This window comes from Amblyomma maculatum, chromosome 5 (genome assembly GCF_055883805.1).
Source record: "Amblyomma maculatum isolate TAMU_Amacu chromosome 5, ASM5588380v1, whole genome shotgun sequence".
NCBI classification, from domain to species: domain Eukaryota; kingdom Metazoa; phylum Arthropoda; class Arachnida; order Ixodida; family Ixodidae; genus Amblyomma; species Amblyomma maculatum.
In genome coordinates, this window is record NC_139348.1 from 67,114,821 (window position 1) to 67,137,837 (window position 23,017).

Genomic DNA, 23,017 nt, shown 5'->3' on the forward strand with positions numbered 1-23,017 from the left:
TCCATTCTACTCCGCCTACTTCCGTAGTCTCAACACCATCCCGGTCAGTCCCGGTGCCAACCATCGACATTACTTCAGGGACTCTGAAGGGTGAAAGATTATTTCATTTAGAGTGCTGGTCATGGACCGGTTCGTGTTCTTAGTGGAATTTCGTGTTGTACTGTGTTTTAATCTTCTCTGATACAACCGTCTTCATTTTAATCTCTTTTTTTTGTTACCAATTTTGCTTTCATTAAAACCTGCACTTGATAGCAGTCATGTTCGGTTACGAAATCGCGGCAACGTGCGACCACAAGGCAATTTTTACAGACACAATCGCACTACATTGACAACAGTCGTGCCCATATGTTCCAGGGTTAATTTGTTTAACAGTAAAGCATATCTTTAAACAACGACCGTTGTAATTCAACGCAGCCTGTTTTCTTTGATTTGGTGTCCTGCTACAATACCACTGGCACCTACTAGTTATAGTGCCAGGTCACTCATACAGCGGTAAATGTTTTGGTATTAGTCATAGCGAGCACTATGTATACGAACCACCTTTCGCTTGTGAAGAAGTGCAAATTTCAGCTTTATCTGCAAATGCCGAACCTATTACACCTTACGCGATGAGCTTGCTACTGACTGAGTGTGTCTTACAAATACGCGTACTACATTTTGGATTTCATATGAAAAAAGAAATGACGTTCAAGTGTTTATTTAGGTCAGATGAGGTGCGCACAGCGCAGCCACTGTTCACGCCCAAGATTAACAGGCGTGCGCCAAGGCCCACGTTGGTGCTTCGTCGTAGCCCTGTTCCTGCTCCCAGAAGTGCCAACATGGTCCCTGTGCGTCACGTTTTGAAGGCGACCTCCGAGGTTCTCCAGGATGACATAACGAGCTCCTCAGAGGACGTAGTCACATTCGCAGACACCAGGCCCATTCTCTGGTTCCACGTTCAAGCCACGCCTGCACATACAAATAAGAGTAGCGTGCAATTTTTCTTTTCTCGTTTCTGCGTCATTTCGTTCGTACTAAGAGATACGAAGCTCCCTTCGCTACCCGCTGTCACATCCAAAAATGTAATTTTTGCAACCTTGCATTGCGCTTTTCGAGCACTTATTACCCTTACATTGGGGTAGAATTGTTTCGAACACCGAGGTACTTTACAGTGCCTTAGAAGTGAGCAATAAGCCTGAAGACATGCGTATACGTACTTACCCGGAATGAGGACTTGAGTGGTTCGTTGTCAATACGATAGGGTCAATAAAACAACACTACCATGGCACCTTTCCGTTTCTGAGAGATTGGTTAGCATGCACAACTTCGTATCACCACCGTCGCCGTTCACGTACACCAGAAGCTACATATATTACATTCGTAAAATTGAATGGCTGCTTTATAACATAGAAATATCTTCAATGAAAGTCTGAAGTTCATAGACGTTGACGTAGCCCTGTTCTGCTTGGCGCTTTAGAATTTTCTATGGCAAAATTCGCATATTTACAGCAGCAAAATATATCTTCTAATTACCCACAATTAAGCCCATTAAATATAAAACCTGCATTTTTACGCGAGACAATCCAGACAATTACTAAATCCAGTGATAAACCAACTTCGGCATGCAACTCCCAAATACTTCATTGTGTGCTTGTGGCATACTTCAGTTCGCATCCGTGCTCATTACAAGCAATAGCTCTCAGGTGAATATATTATTCTAGGCTAAACACAAATATCTCCAAAGTAAACCCAGTATTGGCATATATTCCGCAGTGCTTCAAGGCTTCCACAAAAAATGAAACGGGTGCCCATAGAGGAAAAGATGTAATTGAGTAAGATTTCCGAAGGTCAAAGTGCCGTTACTGGGACACTTTTCAAAGAGGCCACCACCATTTTCCAACGTGTACGCGTTTTACTATCTTGCCGCTACCCTTCGACATGGCCAACGAGGCGTGTGTTATAAAAATTAAGTGTCGCTATCAGACACGCTGATTATCCTTATCAGTGTCCCACTACGTATCGGGAACTAGAATAATAATACTGAACGCAATGGCGACGTAGACTCAGAGCAAATTCGATATCCATAATAAGTGGTTGCAAGGGTATTCATGAACGGGGCTTGCTCTGATGGTCAAGTCCGAAATGAAAACATTGCGTGGTGTGTACTCTATTCCTTGTTTTCAATTTTTTCTTTCAAACAATTGTAATCCGGGGTTGCAAACTGAACGTTAAGGTAATGCTATTTATACGGTATTTAGTTTGTTCTACTTCGACCATTGCTATACCCTTGTTATACAAGGGAAAGAAAGCGTAGCAGGGGGCGGCAGAAAGTTAGATGGGCGGATGAGGTTAAGAAGTTCGCAGGAGTGAAGTGGATGCAGCTAGCACAGAACCGGGTTAAGTGGAGAAATATGGGAGAGGCCTTCGCCCTGCAGTGGGTATAGTCAGGCTGATGATGGTGATGATGACTTCGACCATTCATTTCCACCCATTATGAGGGAAGGTACTTTACTGCCGCCTACATTGCTATTAGCGCTACTGAGGAATCGACGCATCAAAGTAGCAGGAGAATGTCTCGTTGACCCGCGTTTATACCGGAAAGCCCTTCGTTTCGAGAAAGTCTTAATCGCGCAGATTGAAATGTTGAGTCAATGTGTTTACCTGAGCATCCGGCAGCGCTGCTCCTCGAACCTGGCCGCCGCCTTCTTCGGATTACTCGCGGAGGCGGGACTCCAGAGTCGTTCAGCCGGCGCGGATGCCCGCGGCCTGTGACGTACAAGTATCTCGTTTGAATATACGAACAAAAATACAAGTATCAATGATTGTTCAAATGTTGCATCATTTTATTGCAATGATTTTCAGTTAATAGTTGCATATGCATTCATGACTCCTCCTTGTTCCCGTTAAATACTCAGCCGAAAAAACAAGAAGCAAACCCGGTCCCATATCGCACACCCGTGATCGTGCTTTCGCTTGTGAATTGTAACTTATCTCAGATATTCGCTGTAGATGATTAAGGCTCCACCTTTACTTGGCGAGATCTGCCGGCGAGATTCCGTGGGATAAGGGCGAGTTTCTGTCTCACCTTTAGGAGACAGAACCGGGAATTGAGCGCCCATCCCTCCGATCACCAGCTGAGCGCGTTAACCAACTACGCCACACCGAGCCCGTGAAAAACACATCTTAGTTCTTGTCTAGTGTTCCTGTCCTCTCCCTAGCAACGCAGAGGCGCAATGACAACGTCTTGCCAACGGCACCATGAAGGGAGCGTAGCACACGCCATGCACGGCATTGAGCGGCCCTCATCACCGCTGAGTAGAGATACTCACCTCAAATTCGGCACGAAAGAAGTTGATGTCATGCAGTGTGTGATCGGAAGGGTTCTGTGAAACACTACAGCAGACCCAGCCCCAAAGGCTTTCGGCTCATCGCTCTAGGCTTGAAGTGCCACAAGAATGTTTTATTACTTCAGAGCAATGCTTCAAGATCGATGAGAATGGCATTTTCGGAATTCAAATAATTTATACCGATATTACGACGGGCTACAAGCACTTCAAAAATAACGAGTTTGAGAGCAATAGCTAAGGGTCAAAAATTCACTAATGGATAACCAGCCTCCTAATTAGCAAATCTTTGTTGTATTACTATGCACTACACCGCGGACATTGCTACACTGAAGAGAGCAGTTTTCTAAAGCCAAAACACTTTTCTTAATAGCAGGAAATCTTACTTGAAAGACCTTGTATAACTTTGCATGCGGAACATGATGGAAGTTTAAGACAACCGAAATAACTAAATATTTGAGGTCTTTTACCTTTTAAAGCTTCTCAAATGTCGTTTCATCATCACAGATGTCTAACTCATGTGCCTTTGTGTTACCTAATGAAGTTTCAGGAGCAACAAAGACAACGTAATTTTTCTCTGGTTGTATGAAGGTTGTTGGTACTTCTGATTCATGCTATCAACTCACCAGGTGCGACTAATTAGGTTTGTGCCGTCCACATACTCTCCCCATATGCAAGCTTCTCCGCCAAGAACCAACGCCTTCTGCTCGGGTGAACCTGCAATTAATGAACAATTAAAGGCTTGCTTTAAAGCTCGTGCACTACCTCTGCCGACAAGAGATCAAGAGAACACATCCAACACTGCGAGAGCGAGACAGAGCGAAAAGCCCCTTGGTAAAGTTCGTGGCTTCAAACAGCATAATGTACCGTTTTTGCCAAAAGTAACCAAGCTGCCCGATTTGCTCCTTAGCCCTGTAGTTGAGCGTTTTACAGGACATGCCAGATTATTAATCACCCGTACGGACAAAAAGCCCATCACTCTTATCTGTGAAGACCATTTTCTTTTTTTGCCTTTTGAGATATATCAAGCGTTCCAAACACGGTTGAGACGGAAACCCTACAGCCTGGTTACTTTTGGCGAAGACGGTACTCACACACGAAAGTCACACGACGCTGAGGTGGCACTTAGCTCACGGATATTTAGTAGCATGCTTGAGCATCCTGACAGCCTGAGATGAGTATCGGCTGTCGGGTTCCTATTGACATGGTATATACACGAGTCCATATTCTGGTATTATGGCTTATGTTAACACAAGGGCGTACTCGTAGTTGACGTGTGTCAATTATCATGTTATTAAAGAAAGAAGGTATGAGCTGCAGGTATCACACCAGCTATCGGCGCCATCGGAAGCTAAAATCTCAGTGCACACTGTATTGTAACCCGGATGTATCACTCAGGTGGCCGCCTTTCCATAATCGCCATAACCCGCTAGCTAAACGACGAATTTCTCAAACGCTTCAACACTATTCACGCTTCTGCGTTCGACTGATACACAGCTACCGCCGAGCGCAACCTGTTCGGCGCGAAGAGTACACAAACGGTTACATGCATGCCCCTAGAAGATGCAAATCAAATATATACCAAGGACATGGCAGTGAATATGGGCCTTCTTTCGCGCTGCACTTCCAAAAACAGCGTTTCGTTCTGTGCCTGTTGCTTCCTGCGCGACCATCGACAGAGCCGTATTGCTGCATGCACAAGGGCAGTCGCGTTAACAAAACGCTGTACCATGGCGGCGCACATTCGTTGTCCACTTAAATGCATGGAACTGTATGCGCCGCTTTTCTTTCACAGTAAATACAAACTCTATGCTCCAGTCGCATCCCCTCCTCTTCCGCCTCCCTTCCTCGGGATGTGTTTGTTGCTGCCGTTCTTCATCTTCAGGTGCACCCTGCATGCTTCCGCTCTCTTCATCTTCCATAGTGTCACTCATTCTAGTGATTGCAGCCAGGTCCAGCGACGGCGACTCTGCTCAAGCTATGAGTACAGACACGTAATTTTTGCTGCGTGGTTCAGTCTTTGTTATGATCTATAAGTGATTACAATATGGGTATCAGCACGTGCTATTTGTGATATTTTATGATCATATTTTTATCGTTCACCAGCCTCGGTCTTAACAACCGAACGATGGCGAAGACGTCCGTTCAATCTAGACCACGTGACACGTGAAAGAAAAGCGTCTTTACTGTTGTTTCAGCTCACTACAACACTCAATTAACTCTGCGTAGAAAAAAAGAACGTCAATGAATGTTAAAACGGCGATTTTTTTTTGCACTTCCAAGCGCCCCGAAAATCATACTTAACAATAACTAGACCTTAAGCTTAACTTAACCTAATTCGAAAGAGGCTAGAAAAAATTTGATATTTATTTTTTAATGCGTAGGAGAACACTACGTAGTAATCAGTGTACAGTATAGTCTTAGTAATCATTCAATGAAACAAGGAACCAAAATGTGGTGGTGGTGGTAGTGGTGGTGATGGTGGCGGTGGCGGTGTGTGGAGTTTAAAGTGCCAAAGCGACTCAAGCTATGCGAGACGCCGTAATGGAGGACTCCGGAAATTTCAACCACCTGGAGTCCTTAAACGTGCACTGACATCACACAGCACATGGGCGCCTTGCTTTTTGCCTCCATCAAGAAGCAGACGTCGCGGCCGGGCTTCGATCCCCTATCTTTGGGCACAGAAATCGAATGCCAGCACCACTGCACCACCGCGGGAGGGGGGCACATAGTGTTCTAAAAAAGGTGGATTTGAGAAGAGCTCCTAAATTCTCAATTATCTGACATGTCCTGACATATATTATACTAAATATTTGGTTGCTAACAATTTCAAAACGTCTTAGGTGATGTTTTGGCATCCATATGGTTTCTATTTTCTCATTATGAAGAATCAGGACATTACGTAACAGAGAATGGCATCAAACAAAAAACGCAGCATATTTCAGAGCGGATTACGGAAAACGGTAGCTCCACTCTATTACAAGAAGCCTGTGGTATCGCCAATTTCCCCTCTATGATGTGCTAGTTTGACCCATGCTAGTGCATCATGATCCGCGTACTAATTCCGGCAACGCGCTGAAGTATTGTCGGCGCTCGCACAGGCTACACAAAACGCTGGCAAAATCCCTCGGCTGGACCACCAAAACCAGAGCCCCGTCGATGGCTATGTCGACGCAGCTCCAATAAACGTATCGCGCAGTGCAGTGGACAGCCACTTGTAACACGAGCTGTAGCCGGCTCACCCTGTCTCTTACGTAGGTGGCGTCAATAAAGCAAGGCGGGTCAGTAGACGAGCCTTAAATTTCATTGCGTTCGCCTGATTTTTTTTATGTAATGGGTAGCGTGTTAAAGGTGTACAACTTTTTAATAGGTAGTCCGTTGCTTGCCTGCTCTTCAATGGTATCCAAAGCGTCTATTTAGCTGATCAAATCCCGGGCGCAGCGGCCTCATTGGAAACCGAGGCGCTTAGCAAACTACGCTCATGTGTATTGGGAAAACGGCAGACGTTTGAAGAAGTACACGTGGTCCAAATCATTCAAGAACCTACGTCTTTGGCACACGTTTTTCTCTACCTTGAATTATCTGCGTCTTTCATTTTAGCGCTTGAAGGCAGAAAGTTGGGCTCTGTTTCTTTATCTTTTTTTGTCATTCGTTAGGCATCGCCTTCACACCCGCCCCTAGGCATTCGTCATAGCCACCTTTCCTACTTTCCCAATGCAAGAGGTTTTAAAGGAAACCTGTGCTCACCTGTGAAGTTCTGCGGATCGCATTGATAGTAGGTCTTCCAATCGGCGCCGTAACCGATGTAATCCAGGTACCAGCAGCTTGACAATAGGGTCTGGAAACCGGCGCCCGTTACAGCTTCCAACTCGGGCAAGTACGGTTGTTTCCACACGTGCACTATGGTGTCCGGAGCCACCTGCACCAAGCGCGCAGAATCGAATACGATGAGTAGAAACAGCTTTCGTGGCAACACGGGATAAGTAACGACCGCCAATTTAAGAGCAATATGGATGGGAGGAATAGCAAATATATGCTCCTGGAAACACGACTAGGTTCCTATCATCGCCTTTATAGATAGAGTAGCTATCTTCAAGGCACTCCTTAATTTTCGGCGTGTTCAATGGGAAGAAGAGGCTTATAAATGTAGACGTAATGGCGGTAAAAACAAATATAACGTGCAAACATTCGTAGAGGGGGTCAATCTGTTCGCCTGCATTTGGTCTTCGCCATGAAATGGGCAGGAATCAATGAAATATCACTGTAGAGCAGTAACACATAGCGAAATCTCATATAGCAGCACCTAAGTGTAAATTGCCTTATAACTTTGTGTGCCACCTCTTCGAAGCATAAAGAAACGTTGAAGATTTGATTCATTAGGTATTCTTATAGCTACGTAGTGTCTGCGACCGCAGATTGAGATTTCTACGAAAGTAGCATGGGAGTTGCGTCGTTTCAGGCTTAGAAAAAAACCTCAGCACTCGTTCAGTGATAATTTATGAGTGCTCCTAGCGAACGGTGAGCCCAGCGGGGCCAGAGTTTTCAGCAACGGAAGCTTAGCGCAGCGTAAGGACCTCCCCTTGTGGAGTGCAATATACTCGCTTTGTAAAATCAGTGCTGTTTATAACAACGTTACTGTGGTTACTTCTCTTGCTTCAAGAGGAATGTGGGTCAACTTGCGAGGGTGCGCAAATAACTTTCAATTAGCGTGACCTTATGCTACCTCTGTCGGATAGGATGAACAAGACGTTTCAGGCGATTTGATATAAAGTCATGTTTTCAGGTGAGGCCTTATGTGCAGAAGGACTCGAAATGAGAATGTAGGCCACTCGTTGGAAGGATTTACGCGTAGCCCTGAAACATTCATCTCCTTACGGCTGCGACGCCGTTCCATGTCACAAGTACATATCAGCAATCCGTAAATGTACGTGTGTTTTTCTATATACGATCGGCGTGTTTTAAACTATAAATGAATACTCTGAGTTACCGAGTCATATTAATGCGCCCATGGACAACTCGTGAAATGAACTTCGAACCCGTGATTCTTCAATGCCAAATCGGATACGCGCCTATGGCCCAAGAAACACTGAAGTTGAAGAAACACGCTTCGCAGGAGATAAGCTTCTGTAATAATTTTTTCTAAACTGCGAAAAAAGTATCAAGGAAAATAAGCGCTCAATTCTGGCAGGTCTTAGGACTGTGTATGTGCGTGTGTATGCGAGGGGGGGGGGTCGTATCCTTGAAAATCATTTCAAATGTATTGCAGTGCGAAACATAGTGCTGAGATATTGTTCAGTTCTAATCAATGGTGAAGGAATTTCGAATTGTACGCAGGGCGCAACTGATTTCACGTAGGCTGAATTTAAATTTCTTGAAATATGTTTAGTTTTTGTACTCTACATCTATTTTCGCAATGAAAGATTAATTTTTGCGTCGAGTTTTTGTGTCAGGTGAACTGCAAACTTGTTACAATATAAGACCTTACCACCTTTCCCGAGCAGTTCTCTTTTCCTTGAAGTGAAAAATAAACCACAACCATTGTATCAGATGCATTCGATGCAATGGGAGCACGCAATACCATATTATAAAGAACAGTTCATTGGTGCTGCTCAAATGAGAAGAGTGAAACAGTTATATTTGCCTACTATATTAAGCTAAAAGAGTATGGACAGCACAATCATCTACAGAACAAAAAATGACTGGTCCCAATCTTGGATGTTAAATGTCCTCAGCTTAATTTAGAGGTCAAAAGCAAGGGAGCGATTCGCGATATTTCACGGGTCAATTGTAATAAAAGGTGTGCCTAAGGCTTCAGAGATGTCTATGATGTGGGACTATACGATGTAGGGAAATAAATGTGACTGCGCGCATTTAAAAGTGTAAAAATTGGAAAGAGCTTGCCCTTTATTGTGGTAAAACCCACTGGGTCAGCATGTCCAAAAGGTCTTGCTTAAAGAGTACAGTTGTTTAGCTAAAACAGCCATGAATCTCAGTCGTGTTAGTTGCGAAGACTCTTCCTTCAGAGGTATATGGAACGGTAAATGGTAGGTGTAACGTTCAAAGATAGACATAGTGGGTCAGAGAAGTAACTCGAGTTAATGGCATTATAGTGGAAATCAAGAAAAAATGGGAATGGGCAGGACATGTACGAGAGGAGGATATCTGATGATTGCTTAGGGCAGCAAATTGGATTCCAAGGAAAGAAAAGCACAGCAAGCGGGGGGGAGGGGGGGAATTTGGGTGGGAGAATGAGGTTAGAAAGTTAGCAGGGGTTACGTGAGTGCAGCTAGCACAGGACAAGGTTAATTTGAGGAATATGCGAAAAGCCTTCGCCCTTCAGTGCGTTTGCCCGGCGGCGGCGGCAGCGGCGGCGGCGGCGGCGGCGGCGGCGGCGGCGGCGGCGGCGGCGGCGGCGGCGGCGGCGGCGGCTGCTGCTGCTGCTGCTGCTGCTGCTGCTGCTGATGATGATGATGATGATGATGATGATGATGATATTAAATGCAATAGCAAATGCAATTTCGGACGAGATTATGTAGCAGTAAATTGGCATCACCTTTTGTTAACATTCATTACCTACGCGTTTGGTTGTCTAAATAGCTGCTACAGGATTGAGAGGAGGCATCTCCACACTCCACTTAGTGGGCATATACACACTGTGTGCCCGGACATCAGAGGGCATTTAATTTATAGTATGTCCTCCTGCGCATGGAAACGTTGTTGTACATATATGTACGTTACACCACAAACTTTGTACGATATTTTAAAACGACCTGAGATTATACTTGTTTTGACAGTGTGCGTTTCTAGTTTTTTCAGCTTGTAGCTGGCGATAGGCTCCTCTCCTATCTCCACACAACATATTATGCTTCTAAACAGCGACCGTTTTCTCTTCTGTAGTTCCTTTACTTCAAATAATACAAGCTTTCGTCCGGTAAGCTCGACTTGACTGAAGCTCAACACCTTTCGGAGATCTGAAAGCAGTGTCCAGCAGATAGAGGGTGAGTGCTAAGATACCGCTCGTGGGCTTGGTAAATATTTGCTGTTGTTTGATAAATCAAGCAACGCTGATACCTCCGTTCGCTCACCTCGACCTTGTTGTCGAACACCTCTTGCCACACCATATAGCTCTTGCCCGTGCGCCGAACAAGTCGAAGCAACCTGCACACATAGAGAACGGCAATGAGGAAAACAATGGGAAAAACTGCAGCTTAATTTTCATTGAAAATTCATATAAGTACTGGAAAAATTAGGCGAACAATCAACCTTCGCCGTAAGAGTTCAAGCAACAGCGCTTTTAACACCACTTCTTCATTCCGCGAATATTTTATAATTTTGTTCAATTAAACATTGTACAAAAAATAGGCACGTAATTTGTCTCAGCGCCTTCAACAACGCCTTTCCATTACGATCATGGGTTTAGATTTTTTGTTGAACTTCGTTTTTGGGGACACTTTAGAGAGCACTTACATATTTGAGAAGTTCATATGTCGTCGGTCCGAATTCCTGTCTCAAACTAGCCTCCATATGAGTAGAAGACTGATGCTAAATTATAAGCGAAATGCTACGAGACTGCGCTGCATACTGCTCAATGTGCGGTTGCACTCAAAATTTAGTATGACATCTTGTGCGCATTTTCTCCGACGCTGCTTTTCTCAACTAGGTTACAGCGACGGCAGCGACAGTGTGCCAAAGAGCAGCGTGAATTGGCTGAATGCGGATAGGAATTCGCCCTCCAGTGGAAATATTTAGGATTTTGTTCAGGTTTACAGAGACGAATGCAGAAGCATAATGTAAAAACCCAGTATGTGATTCGTACCATAAAATGAAGTAAAGAATGTCTAGAAAACAAATCTTGTGCTTTTATGGAAGCACGCGCCTCCAAAACTTACATCACCAACTCGCTGCCGTCGTTCGCGTCTTCGTTTGTTTTTTTTTTTTTTTCGTTCTGACACTCAAGATGGTACGCTGCTACTTTCGGGACCAAAGAAAGAGACAGCGACGTGATTAAACCCAGCTAGACATTCTTAACGACCAATCATAACTTAGAAAATTGCAGCTACGCTGAACTACCATTCCGAAGGAACGTTTGGTTTCTTTTACTACAAGCATTATTTTACATCACCTTTAATGAGCTTCCGTACGCCCACTGCTCGACAAAACCCGCACTATGCCTCTCCTACTAACATTTTATAAGCTTCTAAGTCAGTAAACACCACTAGGGCATGAAGGAGTGCCGGTAAGCCATCAGTAATTCACGCTTTCCTCTGGCACAGCTAGTGAAGGAGCGATGACAAACGCTATCCAAGCTTCCTAGAATAAGTTTGCAGTTTATAAAATCTTCGGTACTGTGGAATGTGAGGCCACCGGCGTCAGTTTTCGTCTACTACCGTGCCATGTACGGTGGATTCAAAACATTTCTCTTCCCACGGTCGCACATGTTATTCTTTCCCGTAGGCGTAGCTGGCGACTTCGAACATCAGTAACATTCACCGAAAGCGACGCATTTTTGAGCCGCTGCGGAGGCCCGCTGCGAGAATGCGGGTATTTAAAGGTGCAGGCTCGTCGAGGTGTCTAGTCAAACTCACCTCTGTATGTAGTAGCTTTCAAGCTTCTCGTACTCTCCAGCGATGCCCATTTCGCGCATGAAGCTCGTGATGTTCGGGTTCGACTTCCTGAAATAAGAGTGCGACAATTTTATTTGCAATAACTTTTATGTGACATGGTTTTCTTTTTTGTTCCTCCCGTAGACTGCTGCGTTATATGTATAATTTTTCCCGCAAGCCATTTTTGTTTTCGTATTATGTTGACTTAGAAGACATTTTACATAGCTGAGTGGATATTTATGGCAAATAAATAAATGCTTCATTTTAGAAAGCAAACAAACAGCTACTGCAAGCGGCTCTAAGTTCCAGGTTGCTCTGAGTTCGGCGAACTTTGGGATTTCCCGAAGCTCTGGCAGTGCCTACAGATGTTGACCTAACGCTATCCAGACATGAAATTCAACCCTCGAAACGCAACCTAGTTTCATTCGTTTATCTAGAGTCACTGTGCGGTTATCACCACTTGGGCGTCGTTCCACAGGCTTCGTAGGCAGTCGACTTATTACTACTCACGTGATCACAGCGTTTTTTTTGTGCATTCTTTCGTTCATTTGTCTTTCCACCGAGTGCGTTACTTCTGGCAGTAAATCTTATACGAAAATTTTCTATCGCTTTATTATCACGTGTTTTACAATATTTTACAAGCGTTTTATAGTGTACTATATGTGCAGTGAACGCGCTTTAGCACATCGTGCAGTTTATTACATTTTGCTTTTTCGCGAAGAAACACTAAAGCCGCATTATCATCAAGTGGGGTGGCTTTTGTTCCACGCAAAAGTAGAGCCTCCCCCTAGCTACGTAGCCTGGCAGGCTGCGCGCGTGATTTGAATAAAGCGGTGGGTCAGAAAGTTAACTTTGCAGAGTCATGTGTGAACAGCTCTGCCGTAGCGTGTACGGCTGTGGCAGAGAAGCGGTGAATACTTGCCTGCTTCTGAATATGAAGAGAAGGAATACGCAAATTACCGTGCGTGTTCGTTCCTCTTATATTTGTTTTGCTACCTCATGCTGGGGACGCTCTCGTTATTTCAGTAACTGCGTCAGTCCTTCAGTTCTAAAGGAAGCTTCAGCTCAGTACATGTCGATCAACGAATCCGACAAAGCTCGTGACACTCTAAGGAAGAAAAAATTTGGATTTACAAAAAAGTACTCTTCCTACGGTAGCATATAAACTGAGAGAATCACTGCTTCTACACAACCTCATAATGAATAAGTGTGTTCAAGGCGTCCCTCGCTGTACGGAGATAGTCCAATTCACCTGCATGTGTCAACGCCTTCCGACAATCTCCCTATCCTAAAGAACCCGGGAACGCAGGTACTTGCTCTTCAACTCTGAGCGTAAGAGGCCGAGCTCGAACGTCTAGCTCGCCACACAAGCACTTCGAAAGTATTTTCGACCGGAGAAAGTGACCCTGCAACTCTACTTCGGGTACACAGACGTTTGCTGTAGCTCAAAGCGATGGTCCATGCTGCTACTGGATCTACCTTGACAGTTACTAGTTGAACTCGGGAGCTTTTGAAATTATTGTAACCGAGCGCGCCTCATGCCCGAGCTCATGCCCCGGGTGTGGCAGGAAATTGACAGACACTACGAGCATCGGTGTAAGTAAAAAAAACCTGGAAAATATATTCCTGGAAGATACGGCCCGGAAAAAAAGGCCCCTAGAAAAAAGTGCCCCCCCCCCCCCCCCCCAAGCAAGAATTGAATGACTGAATCCTTCGAAAATAAGTACTAAATAAATTACGCTTTTTAATGGATTCCTCGTTTGAGAACGGACATAGTCATTGTTTGGGATCTGGCGCATATGTGTGCCTATGGTAGTTACAGGCGGTAGAGAAGGCATGGTGAAAAAGCAATGTACAGAAGCTTACCATATCATGATGTCTGGTTATGTTTATATAAGTAATGTTTAGGTTTACAATATTGTTTTGTTGACACGAACACACCGTATCATTTCATTCTTTGGCCGCTTCCAGGCGTACGGTTGCGAGCTCTGCGGCACACAATATTGCCGCCCGCCAATGGGAAACGCAGTCTAATGCTTACAGCACAAAAAAGAACTACAGCAAGTGGAAAGCAAGAAAACAGCTGGGAACAAATATGCAAATAAGCCTTAAGCTGAACCCACGAAGGAACTGCAAGGGAAAATCACTAAAAGTTCTTAATAGTAAAAGCAACTCACGTCTCGCTTCCGAGCAAGGCGGAAGTTTGGCGTTATATTGCACCCTTTTGGGGAATTTTTGTTTTACTTCGCAAATAGGAAATTTTTTTCCTGGGACATTTTTGACGGGGGGCACATTTCCCCGCGACGTTTACTAAGGAGAAGTTTTTTCCAGGGCCGTTTTTACCGGAACGCAAGGGCATCATAGCAAGTGCATTGCAGCCCCTTTGTCGATGACTCATGAAATGTCTGCTGAATCTTTATTGTTATCTCGTACTGTAATGATATAACGGCGCTCCAATCAGCATTGTAACAGCAAAACTCAGCAAGCAGTAGGAATGCTTCCCAGGCGTAAAGGCACAGAGGACAAGGATGACGATGCCAGTGTGCATTATCGTGCGATGAAAGACAATAAACCTGAGCGTTAGGAAACATTGCAGTCAATAAGCACGGCAAACTGGACTAGTTGGAATGCGTTCATTTTAGCAAAACCCAGCGCGAAAAACAGGGACAATATAGAACAAAAGACAAACAGAACACTGTGTTTTTGTCATTCTTTGTTGTCTGTTTTTCGCATTTTTTTTTCCTAATATCAAAATTGCAGTCGCCACATGGTTAATGTCCCCTACAACACTATAGATGACGCTAGCGTTTTATTACCACGAAAATTGGCGAGATTGTTTGACGTTTCCAGAGACAAAGAAACTGAAGTTAACGTGAAAAACACTTCGTGAGTGGGCAGGAAACGAGAAGGCATTCATAGACAATTCTGGTGACTGAACTCCTTCTCTATGCACAGTGTTAGCGCGAGCGGGTATGCATTAAAAAGTGGTTTTTCGATCGATAGCCTATCACGTAACAACATATTTCTTTTTTTGTCCTGTTGGCTCCAGAATACCTTTACCGCGCGCGGGAGCCTGTGATACGCTATCAGGTCGCTTATCGCATCGACAAAGAAAGGAAGTCAAAGAACTCAGCGTGTAGAAGACGCCCCCCCCCCCCCCCCCCCTTATTTTTTTTCCTGTCGAGTGAAGCAGCAAACAAGTATGGCACAGCAGCGCCTCCAGCAGCATCTCCTCGTACTAGATTCCTCGTGAGTATACGAACGTTCGATTAGGCAGCCAGCAAGCTGAGACTCAAGGGCGACACTCGAAGCTAAAAGTTTCAACTTTATGGCATTCCCCTAACGCTCTGCTTTTCATCAGCCTTGATAGCACTAAGAACTACAAGCACTTAATGTAATGAATAAAATATTAGGGTTTGGTTCGGGGGTTTACCGTTCCAACGTACACTATATGCCAACGCAACTCAGGCTATAGAGAGACTTTGTAGTGGACACCTCAGAATCCATCGACCACCTGTGTGTCTTTAATGCACTGACGTCGCACAGTACATGGTTGTCTTGTTTTCGCCTCCATCGAAAAACAGCCACTGCGGTCAGCGTTATTCTTTAATGTATTCAAAAGAAGAAAAAGGGGGTAGCGTTAGAAAGCACTGCATGTGGACTGTGTGCCTTCGATCATGGATAGACTGATGATGACAGTAAGAGGTGGCACGCCCTCCGCCCACGCGTAACGGGCGTTAGCAGCGGCTTCCAGCGAGAGTGTAGATAGATAGTTGATAAGTCACGGCATTGTGATTTTCGACATTACAGTGATAAAATAAGCGGCGCTGGCGGTCTGTATCGCTCAGTCTGCTATGCTGGAAATTAGAGAGCGATACGCACAGGTTGCGATAGTGTAGTTTCATCTCGACATTTTCTTCTCTTCTGCTTTCGCGCTTCCCGCTATCTACGTTCACTGAATGCCGTGGCGCAAACTCAGATAAAACTTGGGCAAACGCAGAACTCGGAGCATCTTGCATAACACAGCAGGTATTAAAGCCTTTCTGTCACGAATATTACTCACCTCTGGTTGTCGAATACGTTGTGCACACGGTGTGATAGACGATAACTGTGAGGGCAGTGGTTGCGTTTCGCGCCGTATTATGTTTGGCCGGTCAATAAACAATTTAGTGACTGCAGTGCGTGAGCACAAGCGTGAAATTAATGCAAAGTAGATTTAAATACATGCAATTAAAACGTAAACACGCTGTCTTCTATTCCTTTCGGGAGAATAATTCCAGCAAGCCAAGAAAGGTTCCGAGATAATCGCTTGTAATTTAGTAGCACGATCAGCAACTTAACATAGACTTCTGTGATAGCGATCTGCACAGAACTATAAGTGTGAGCCAGCAGTCTCGCACTGTGTTCCTTCACTTTTGCAAGCCCATGAAGGAGCGTATCTGTTTTATCTGCAAAGCAGAGCTTTCCGTAGATAAAAAAAAACGCAGTGGCTGAGTCATACTAGAAGCAATTTTGCGCTGGTTTGCACCACTTCAGCTGCATATGGTACGAATTTAAAGAGAAATATAGACACCAATCATCGCCCCACGTGCTAGGTCTGAGAAATTACGCCAATTGATGTGGTCTGCGACTACGAAGGTTAACAGTGGACATACATGTTGACCACACTAATTATGAATTTTGGGAATAATTCCAGATAATTTGGGAGATCGGCGATGGCAAAACTAACTTTTGACTCCATCGACATATAAGATACATCCGCAAAAGTCTTCTGTATAGCCGTAACTTTGAAAGCTCGATTTGGACCACATTTTATTAGAAAGAAACGATATTTTGGGCTCAACTGCCGGAGGGACTGCAATAAAAGCTCACACGTATTTAATCTACTCACGTACCTACCATTATTTGGAAGGTTTAGCAGTTCGACTCTACTTTCGCGGTTTTAGCTCATATTGGAATACCATAAGTAGTGATCACGCTCTATCCCTCTAAAACTTACAATTTTTCTTGCTTACAGAAAGATAGTAACCGCTCAAGTTTAATAAGAATTCACTGTAAGCAGAGGTTACTTTCTATCAACAACAGCAACTTTATTTTACCTCACATTCGTGGAGTGCTTGAAAATGAAGTTTTTGATACTTGTGGACGAACCCAAAAAACGCACAGCTGTCTCCGTCCGTATCATTTATTTTCACACTATCCTTTTTTTTCTGTTAGCGCAGGATTGCACAACCGACATCGAGATACCGGGTTGATCAAAAGCTTCCAGGAAGCAGGGTGTGACTTTGAACAATAGATATCACACCCGCGACGCCCAACATTGCCTCAGATGGTAGCCGTGTTATCGTTCTTATTGCTGATAGCCTTGATATTTTTATTCACACTTTTATCGTTCAAGTACACCTTTGAGAAATAAATGGTGTGGCCTGATTGATTCAAATCGGCGCTGTACTTTTACATCACGAAAGCTCGTTCAATACAACGTATATGCTCGAAAACGTGAGGGCTCACAAAACAATCATTTATTTATATTCCTGAGAAATTAATTCCTAAAGCTCTAGAAGTTTATCTGGATTTTCCTGAGTACACCAGCCTGAGGCCTATGCGTAGGGGCAGATTATCACAAAGCCTTCAATATATTCTGAGCCATAGCCTCCTTTAAGGAGGCTATGTCTGAGCTTAAGCGCCGTCGGAGCAAACAATAATCTCCTCTTTGAAGTGTACGATAATTCCAAGCCCTAAAGCTTAAAAATGTGGCCACAGCTTGCCATCATTATGAGGGAAACGGCGAAGCGACACCTACGTCCTTATCGGAACCCTGCGCTGCAATCAGATAAATAATCGGTGCGGCAACCTGCTCACCCAGAATGAACCGGAGCACTGCTTACGATCTCTTTGGCAAGGTTCGGTACTTGTAATGACGAAGTATTTTAAGCATTTGTGTCTCTTAACCACAAATCGTTATTTGGGCCGGTGTAGACAGCCCATCCTGATAGAGTACGAATGCGCCTCTTTTTTTATTTTAATAATTTGGGCAGGTGCGCTGCTGCCAATTTCCAAAGCACAAACTCCGTTTTTTATTGTACGTATCATCATCATCCTAACTATACCCACTGTAGGGCGAAGGTCTCTCCCGTATTTCTCCAATTAACCCGGATCTGTGCTAGCTGCATATACTTGACCCCTGCGAACTTCTTAACCTCATGCGCCCAATTAACTTTCTGCCGCCCCCTGCTACGCTTTCCTTCCCTTGAAATCCAGTTTGTTACCCTAAGCGACCATCGGTTATCCTCTCTTCGCACTACATGTCCTCTCCTCCCTATGCCCATTTCTTCTTAATTTCCACTAGAATACGCATAGCGTATAGAATACGTATAGAATTGTACGTATAGCGTGCTGCAACACGCACCGCCCAGCTGGCACTAGACTCTCGCTTAACGTGTCTGGCAGTACCGACAGCCGCTGCACAGCTGTGCAGATGTCGCTGAACCCGCATGCCTCCTCTCCTCAAGCTCCCTTTACTCAATGTCACTTGCATAAACGCTCGTCATGTTTTTTTCCACGTACCAGCAGTCGAAGCTGACCTCATCTCCGCCCAGGTGAACGTACTGGTCAGGAAACACTTGCGCAACCTCCTTGAAAAGCCGCGCCAAGAACGCGTACGTCGCATTTTTTGAAGGGTCTAAAGGGCCTAGTTCCCCACTAGGTTCCGTGCCCTTGTAGCAAGTTGTCAAGATGTCAGGGAACGCAGCGCCCCATGAGCGGGTGTGTCCTGCAGCATGACAAAAAAAAATGATAAGTTTTTAATTGCCTGAGCAGCGAAGCGTCCATGAAAGCAACACGTTCGGCGTTGGCTTATCAAGCCTCCGTGGAGAGGAGGCGTAGTGTCAGGAGAAAACTTCTCTCATATTAATAAGAAATAAAAGGTAGAAATGAGTTGGAAGACGGCAAATATACTTGGAGCGACGTATGGCGAAACGGAAACCTAGTTTTCTAATCAGAGTCGAGGGTTGAGGAGAGCTGAAAGAGTATAGGCCCTGTTGTACTCTGATTGCTGAGTCGGATTTTGTGCGTTGAGAAAATATACAGTGTGCGGTGTGATGATTGATAGAGTGGATTATACTGCTCGCTAGCACGGGTAGAATACATCGGTGACAGTGCCTGATACTTTCAAAGAGAATGCTAATGGCAATGCTTAATTTTTCTCCAGAATAACAATTATCGTTAAGGCGTTTTACTGTTGTTTGTCAATTAACGCGCACCTATACATTTTCACGCATTAGGGCGTTAGGTAGAGACTACAAAGTATGATTTAAAATGAGACGAAACAGGCAGAAAAGGCTACATCTATGTTGCCCTCCTTTCGTCTAGCATCGCAGTGGTTCATAAATTCTACGACACCGTCTAGCGCAAGAGTAATAAAGCCATTTCATAGTCAACATTGGCACAAGTAAAATGAGGATTGCACGCTAACAAAAACAAAATCGTTTATGCATTATCTGGTTATTTATGACAATCGGTGCCGAAGTTTTGCATATCAGGAAAGCCTCCTAAACATCCTATTTTAGTTGGAGCTTACCAGCTATATTGCTTCAAAGCATAGACTAAGCTACCGCTCTAATTCGGACACAACACATGTAAACAAATCCTCCAGAAGCGCCGAATTTACGGATCGAGGAGGAACGGTCGGATTCGTGAAATAAACCAGAAGCTCTATTGAACGCTCACTGTGACTCTCCCTAACATAATTCTTTTCTTATTCTTATTACAAAAACAAAAGATCACAGGTTGTAGAGCTCCCACCTTACGGAAACAATTATGCGAGTATAACGTGCGCTAAAATGCTTTACATTGTAAAGTATTGTAGAAAGGGCAAGTATTGTGCACGAAGCTGTCATAATATTTGCGTGCCAGCTGACTCCCACACTGACGTTCATGTAATCTTCTCTTAAGATCCTCATTTATAATCGGCGCCCAGTGAGCATGTGTTTTATTTATCATTGCTTAAAAAATTCAAGAGGTGCAATAAATCTTCTTACGTGCAGTAATGCGAAAGCACACCGGAACGCCTTGTGTCTTGCCTTGGCTTTGGTTGACTTGTCACAGATATTCTGGATTGCGTTGTTGGCTAATACTAATACTAATGGTGTAACTAATTATGCATTGTAATGAAGGTGTTATAGCCATTTAGTTATGACTGAATCCGGTATTGGCTTGTCGTGTGGATTCTGGGTCGTATTTTGGCCATGACTTATATCAGGTCTATTACTAATGTGGCTAGACATTATACAACCTCATTAAGGCATTAAAGCTAAGTAATCATGAATATATTTTCGGTATTCTGACTTTTTGACATGTTATGTATACGATAATGCATTGTCTTTGGATCTGTCTTTTGCTCACGCATTCCGCGGACGGTCACTTATTGCGCATGCCACTGATGAGCCAAGAAATTCTTTTGCATTAGTATGTACTCAAGGATGGCTCCTTGAAGAAAGCAACTGCCTAAGATGTGGGGCGTTTGGAGAGAGATGTGCAATCGATCTTATCTATAGTTGTGGCAGGACTAATGTGGGGATCGAATTTTCGTATCGGTATGAATTCATGTTTCGAACCCTAATAAAGGTTAAATATACGTTCTCGTTAGCTCTATCTCTACACCAAACTACTAAGATTTAAAAAAAGCTTCCAGTTTATTATTAACAATAGCGATGTTCTCTAATATCTTTCTCTCAATATTTTTGTTTCTCATGCGGCTACAGTGTGGCAGAACCCAAGATAAAAGAAGCAGGCAGTATTCAAAGGGGGCTCTTCGACCAATTGCTTCAACCTATCCTGAGGATACCACGTTTATTCCAAGTACGTCTTACTGAACCTCTTTTCGTCTGTCACACCCTTCTTTCGCACCTTGGAGAGTACAGCAGAACTGTCCAAGAAATGATGCCAGCCTGTCAACGCGAATGGAGCTTTGGTATCTTTGGGCATAAGCAGTTTTATTCTAGACCTACGTTTATTACAATAATAAGTTGACGTTCTTCACGGTTCTCATTTTCTTACCTGGAGTGTCAAACTCTGCCATTACGCGAATGCCTCTTGCCGAAGCTTCACTGATGACCCGCTGGACGTCTTCTGGTTGGTAGACGTGGGTCTCCGGGTCGTAGGCGCCCTGCAAAGTGAGTGGTTGCTTATCAGCAGGAATACTAAGTTTGGCCCGGATGGAGCGCAAATATGAGGCCTGAAACATCTATCAGCAGGCGGCAACTTTCAAATATCAAAGCACGAAAACCTGCAGGAACATTATAGGGACGGATGAACGCCATTTTGTCTTGCTATATCAATTGCGAGTTTGCAAAGTCGCGCCCTCTACATTTTCACCATGTACAACGCTTTCATGCGCCCAGCGCAAGGCTTTTATATAACCTACGAAATATTGACAACGGTCGACATTTGGGGTTAGCTATACGAAAACATTCGATTAGATAACCATGTAATTTCACCTAACATTGTGTTTTGTTTTTTTTCAAGCAAGTTGATAGCTTGGGGTATTATAGGTCAACATGAGCCAGATTATAATTACTGTGGTTGAGACCTTCTTTAAATGCAATAACTGCAATCCAAAGGTCGGGTTTTCTTTCACAGGCAACCGCTTGCGTAGTTTGGCGGTCAAGAGGCAAACTTGTTGCATTCGCTCCACAACAGTAAAGACAAATATAGACAGCTGTGACCCCGCTTTGCATTTTGAAGCAAGACATTTCCCTCGTGAAAGTCGATACGTATTCCATCATTAAGGATCAATACGACAATATTTTAGACATCCTTATTCCCAGCCGTCTAAATGTTATCGTGTCGAACAGCCCTTGATTATTCAGAAAGACGGTCATTCAATGTATTTGTTTGCCACGTGAGCTGTAGAAGATCATGAGGGACGGCAGTTATCTACCGTAATAAATTTACAACGCACTTGACTATAGGTATGAGCTATAGGTAAGAGAGATTATAGGCAAAGATTAATATTAACAGTTGCGAAAGATCCCATAGAGCCCATGTATCAAAATATGGTGGTTATTAATAATGACTATTCTGGTGTTTGATGACAAAAGCATGTCCCGCAGTCATTAAAGTAAACGCGCCAGAGTCGAAAGCATTTCAGATGGTTGATAAATGCCCCACCATCGGTAAATAAAATAAGTTGAAAACATGTAGTGGCAAACATCATTGGAGTAAAAGCCGTTTAGGTAATAAACGGAACAGAGAAAGAAAAAAATATTTTCAAAAGGCAATGATGGCAATAGCAGATATCTTTTATTTGCCACTTCTAGATGGCATCACAATTATAAGCACCCACAAAATGCGTACTAAAAATAGTCACATTCTGAAGCGGAGTGTCCTAAATACTGTTTGGGCTCTTTTTCAAATAGAATGGAAATGAGGCAGCTGATGCCACCACCCACGCGCTCTCTCACCGGGCATCCCCCTCCGACCCCGACAATTAGAAACTCGGATTCACTCCAGCTTACTTTTTCAAAGATATTGTTTCACACTATCAATCTGGCCATGGCCTTTATCCCCGCCGATGTAACTATCTATCAAAGGCGGAGAAGCAGCGTCTGCTCTGCCTTTATGCTGGTACTTTGCTGTGCCTGGCATCTCTCAAACATTTGACCCTTCTTTCTCGTGTAGCTCCTGACCTGTGCGGAGAAGTCTTCGGACATATACCACATATAGTTGAGCAGCCCATCCAACCCTGATAACCCCCCCCCCCCCCCCCCCCGCTACCCTAGTGGGCTACTCGGACCTGCAAGTATGGCCCAGACAGCGGCCGGTGCCACTGCTATTCTGTACTAGGAACCACCTAGGGCTTGTTAGGACCAGCCTTTTGAGGGTCGGTCCAATCATATCTCCGTATGCATACTCTTTTCTAACTATTAAGTCTTTCACCACCACCACCAACTGGTATGGTCAAAGCATCTCCCTCTAGGTATCCCAATATTTTTATGCCAGTATTACGCTATGTTTGTGAGACTCTTTCTATCGAAGAGCAAGTGTTGAGACCAGCGACTGCTGACCTGAAAGATGATTCCATAATACGTT

At 44.1% G+C, this 23,017-nt stretch overlaps 1 protein-coding gene across 1 annotated transcript; it reads right to left on the reverse strand.

Annotated features, from left to right (window-relative positions):
- Nucleotides 1-681: 681 nt before the first annotated feature.
- On the reverse strand, nucleotides 682-21,170 carry LOC146188446 (beta-hexosaminidase subunit alpha-like). The gene is made up of 8 exons (XM_084605053.1): nucleotides 20,984-21,170; nucleotides 18,494-18,698; nucleotides 11,909-11,995; nucleotides 10,409-10,481; nucleotides 7,071-7,242; nucleotides 3,950-4,040; nucleotides 2,641-2,745; nucleotides 682-948 (listed from the first exon to the last, which is right to left on the reverse strand). Exons 1-8 carry the CDS (start codon nucleotides 21,168-21,170, stop codon nucleotides 885-887), a joined length of 984 nt encoding a protein of 327 aa, XP_084461179.1. The 3' UTR covers nucleotides 682-884.
- Between the last annotated feature and the right edge of the window lie 1,847 nt (nucleotides 21,171-23,017).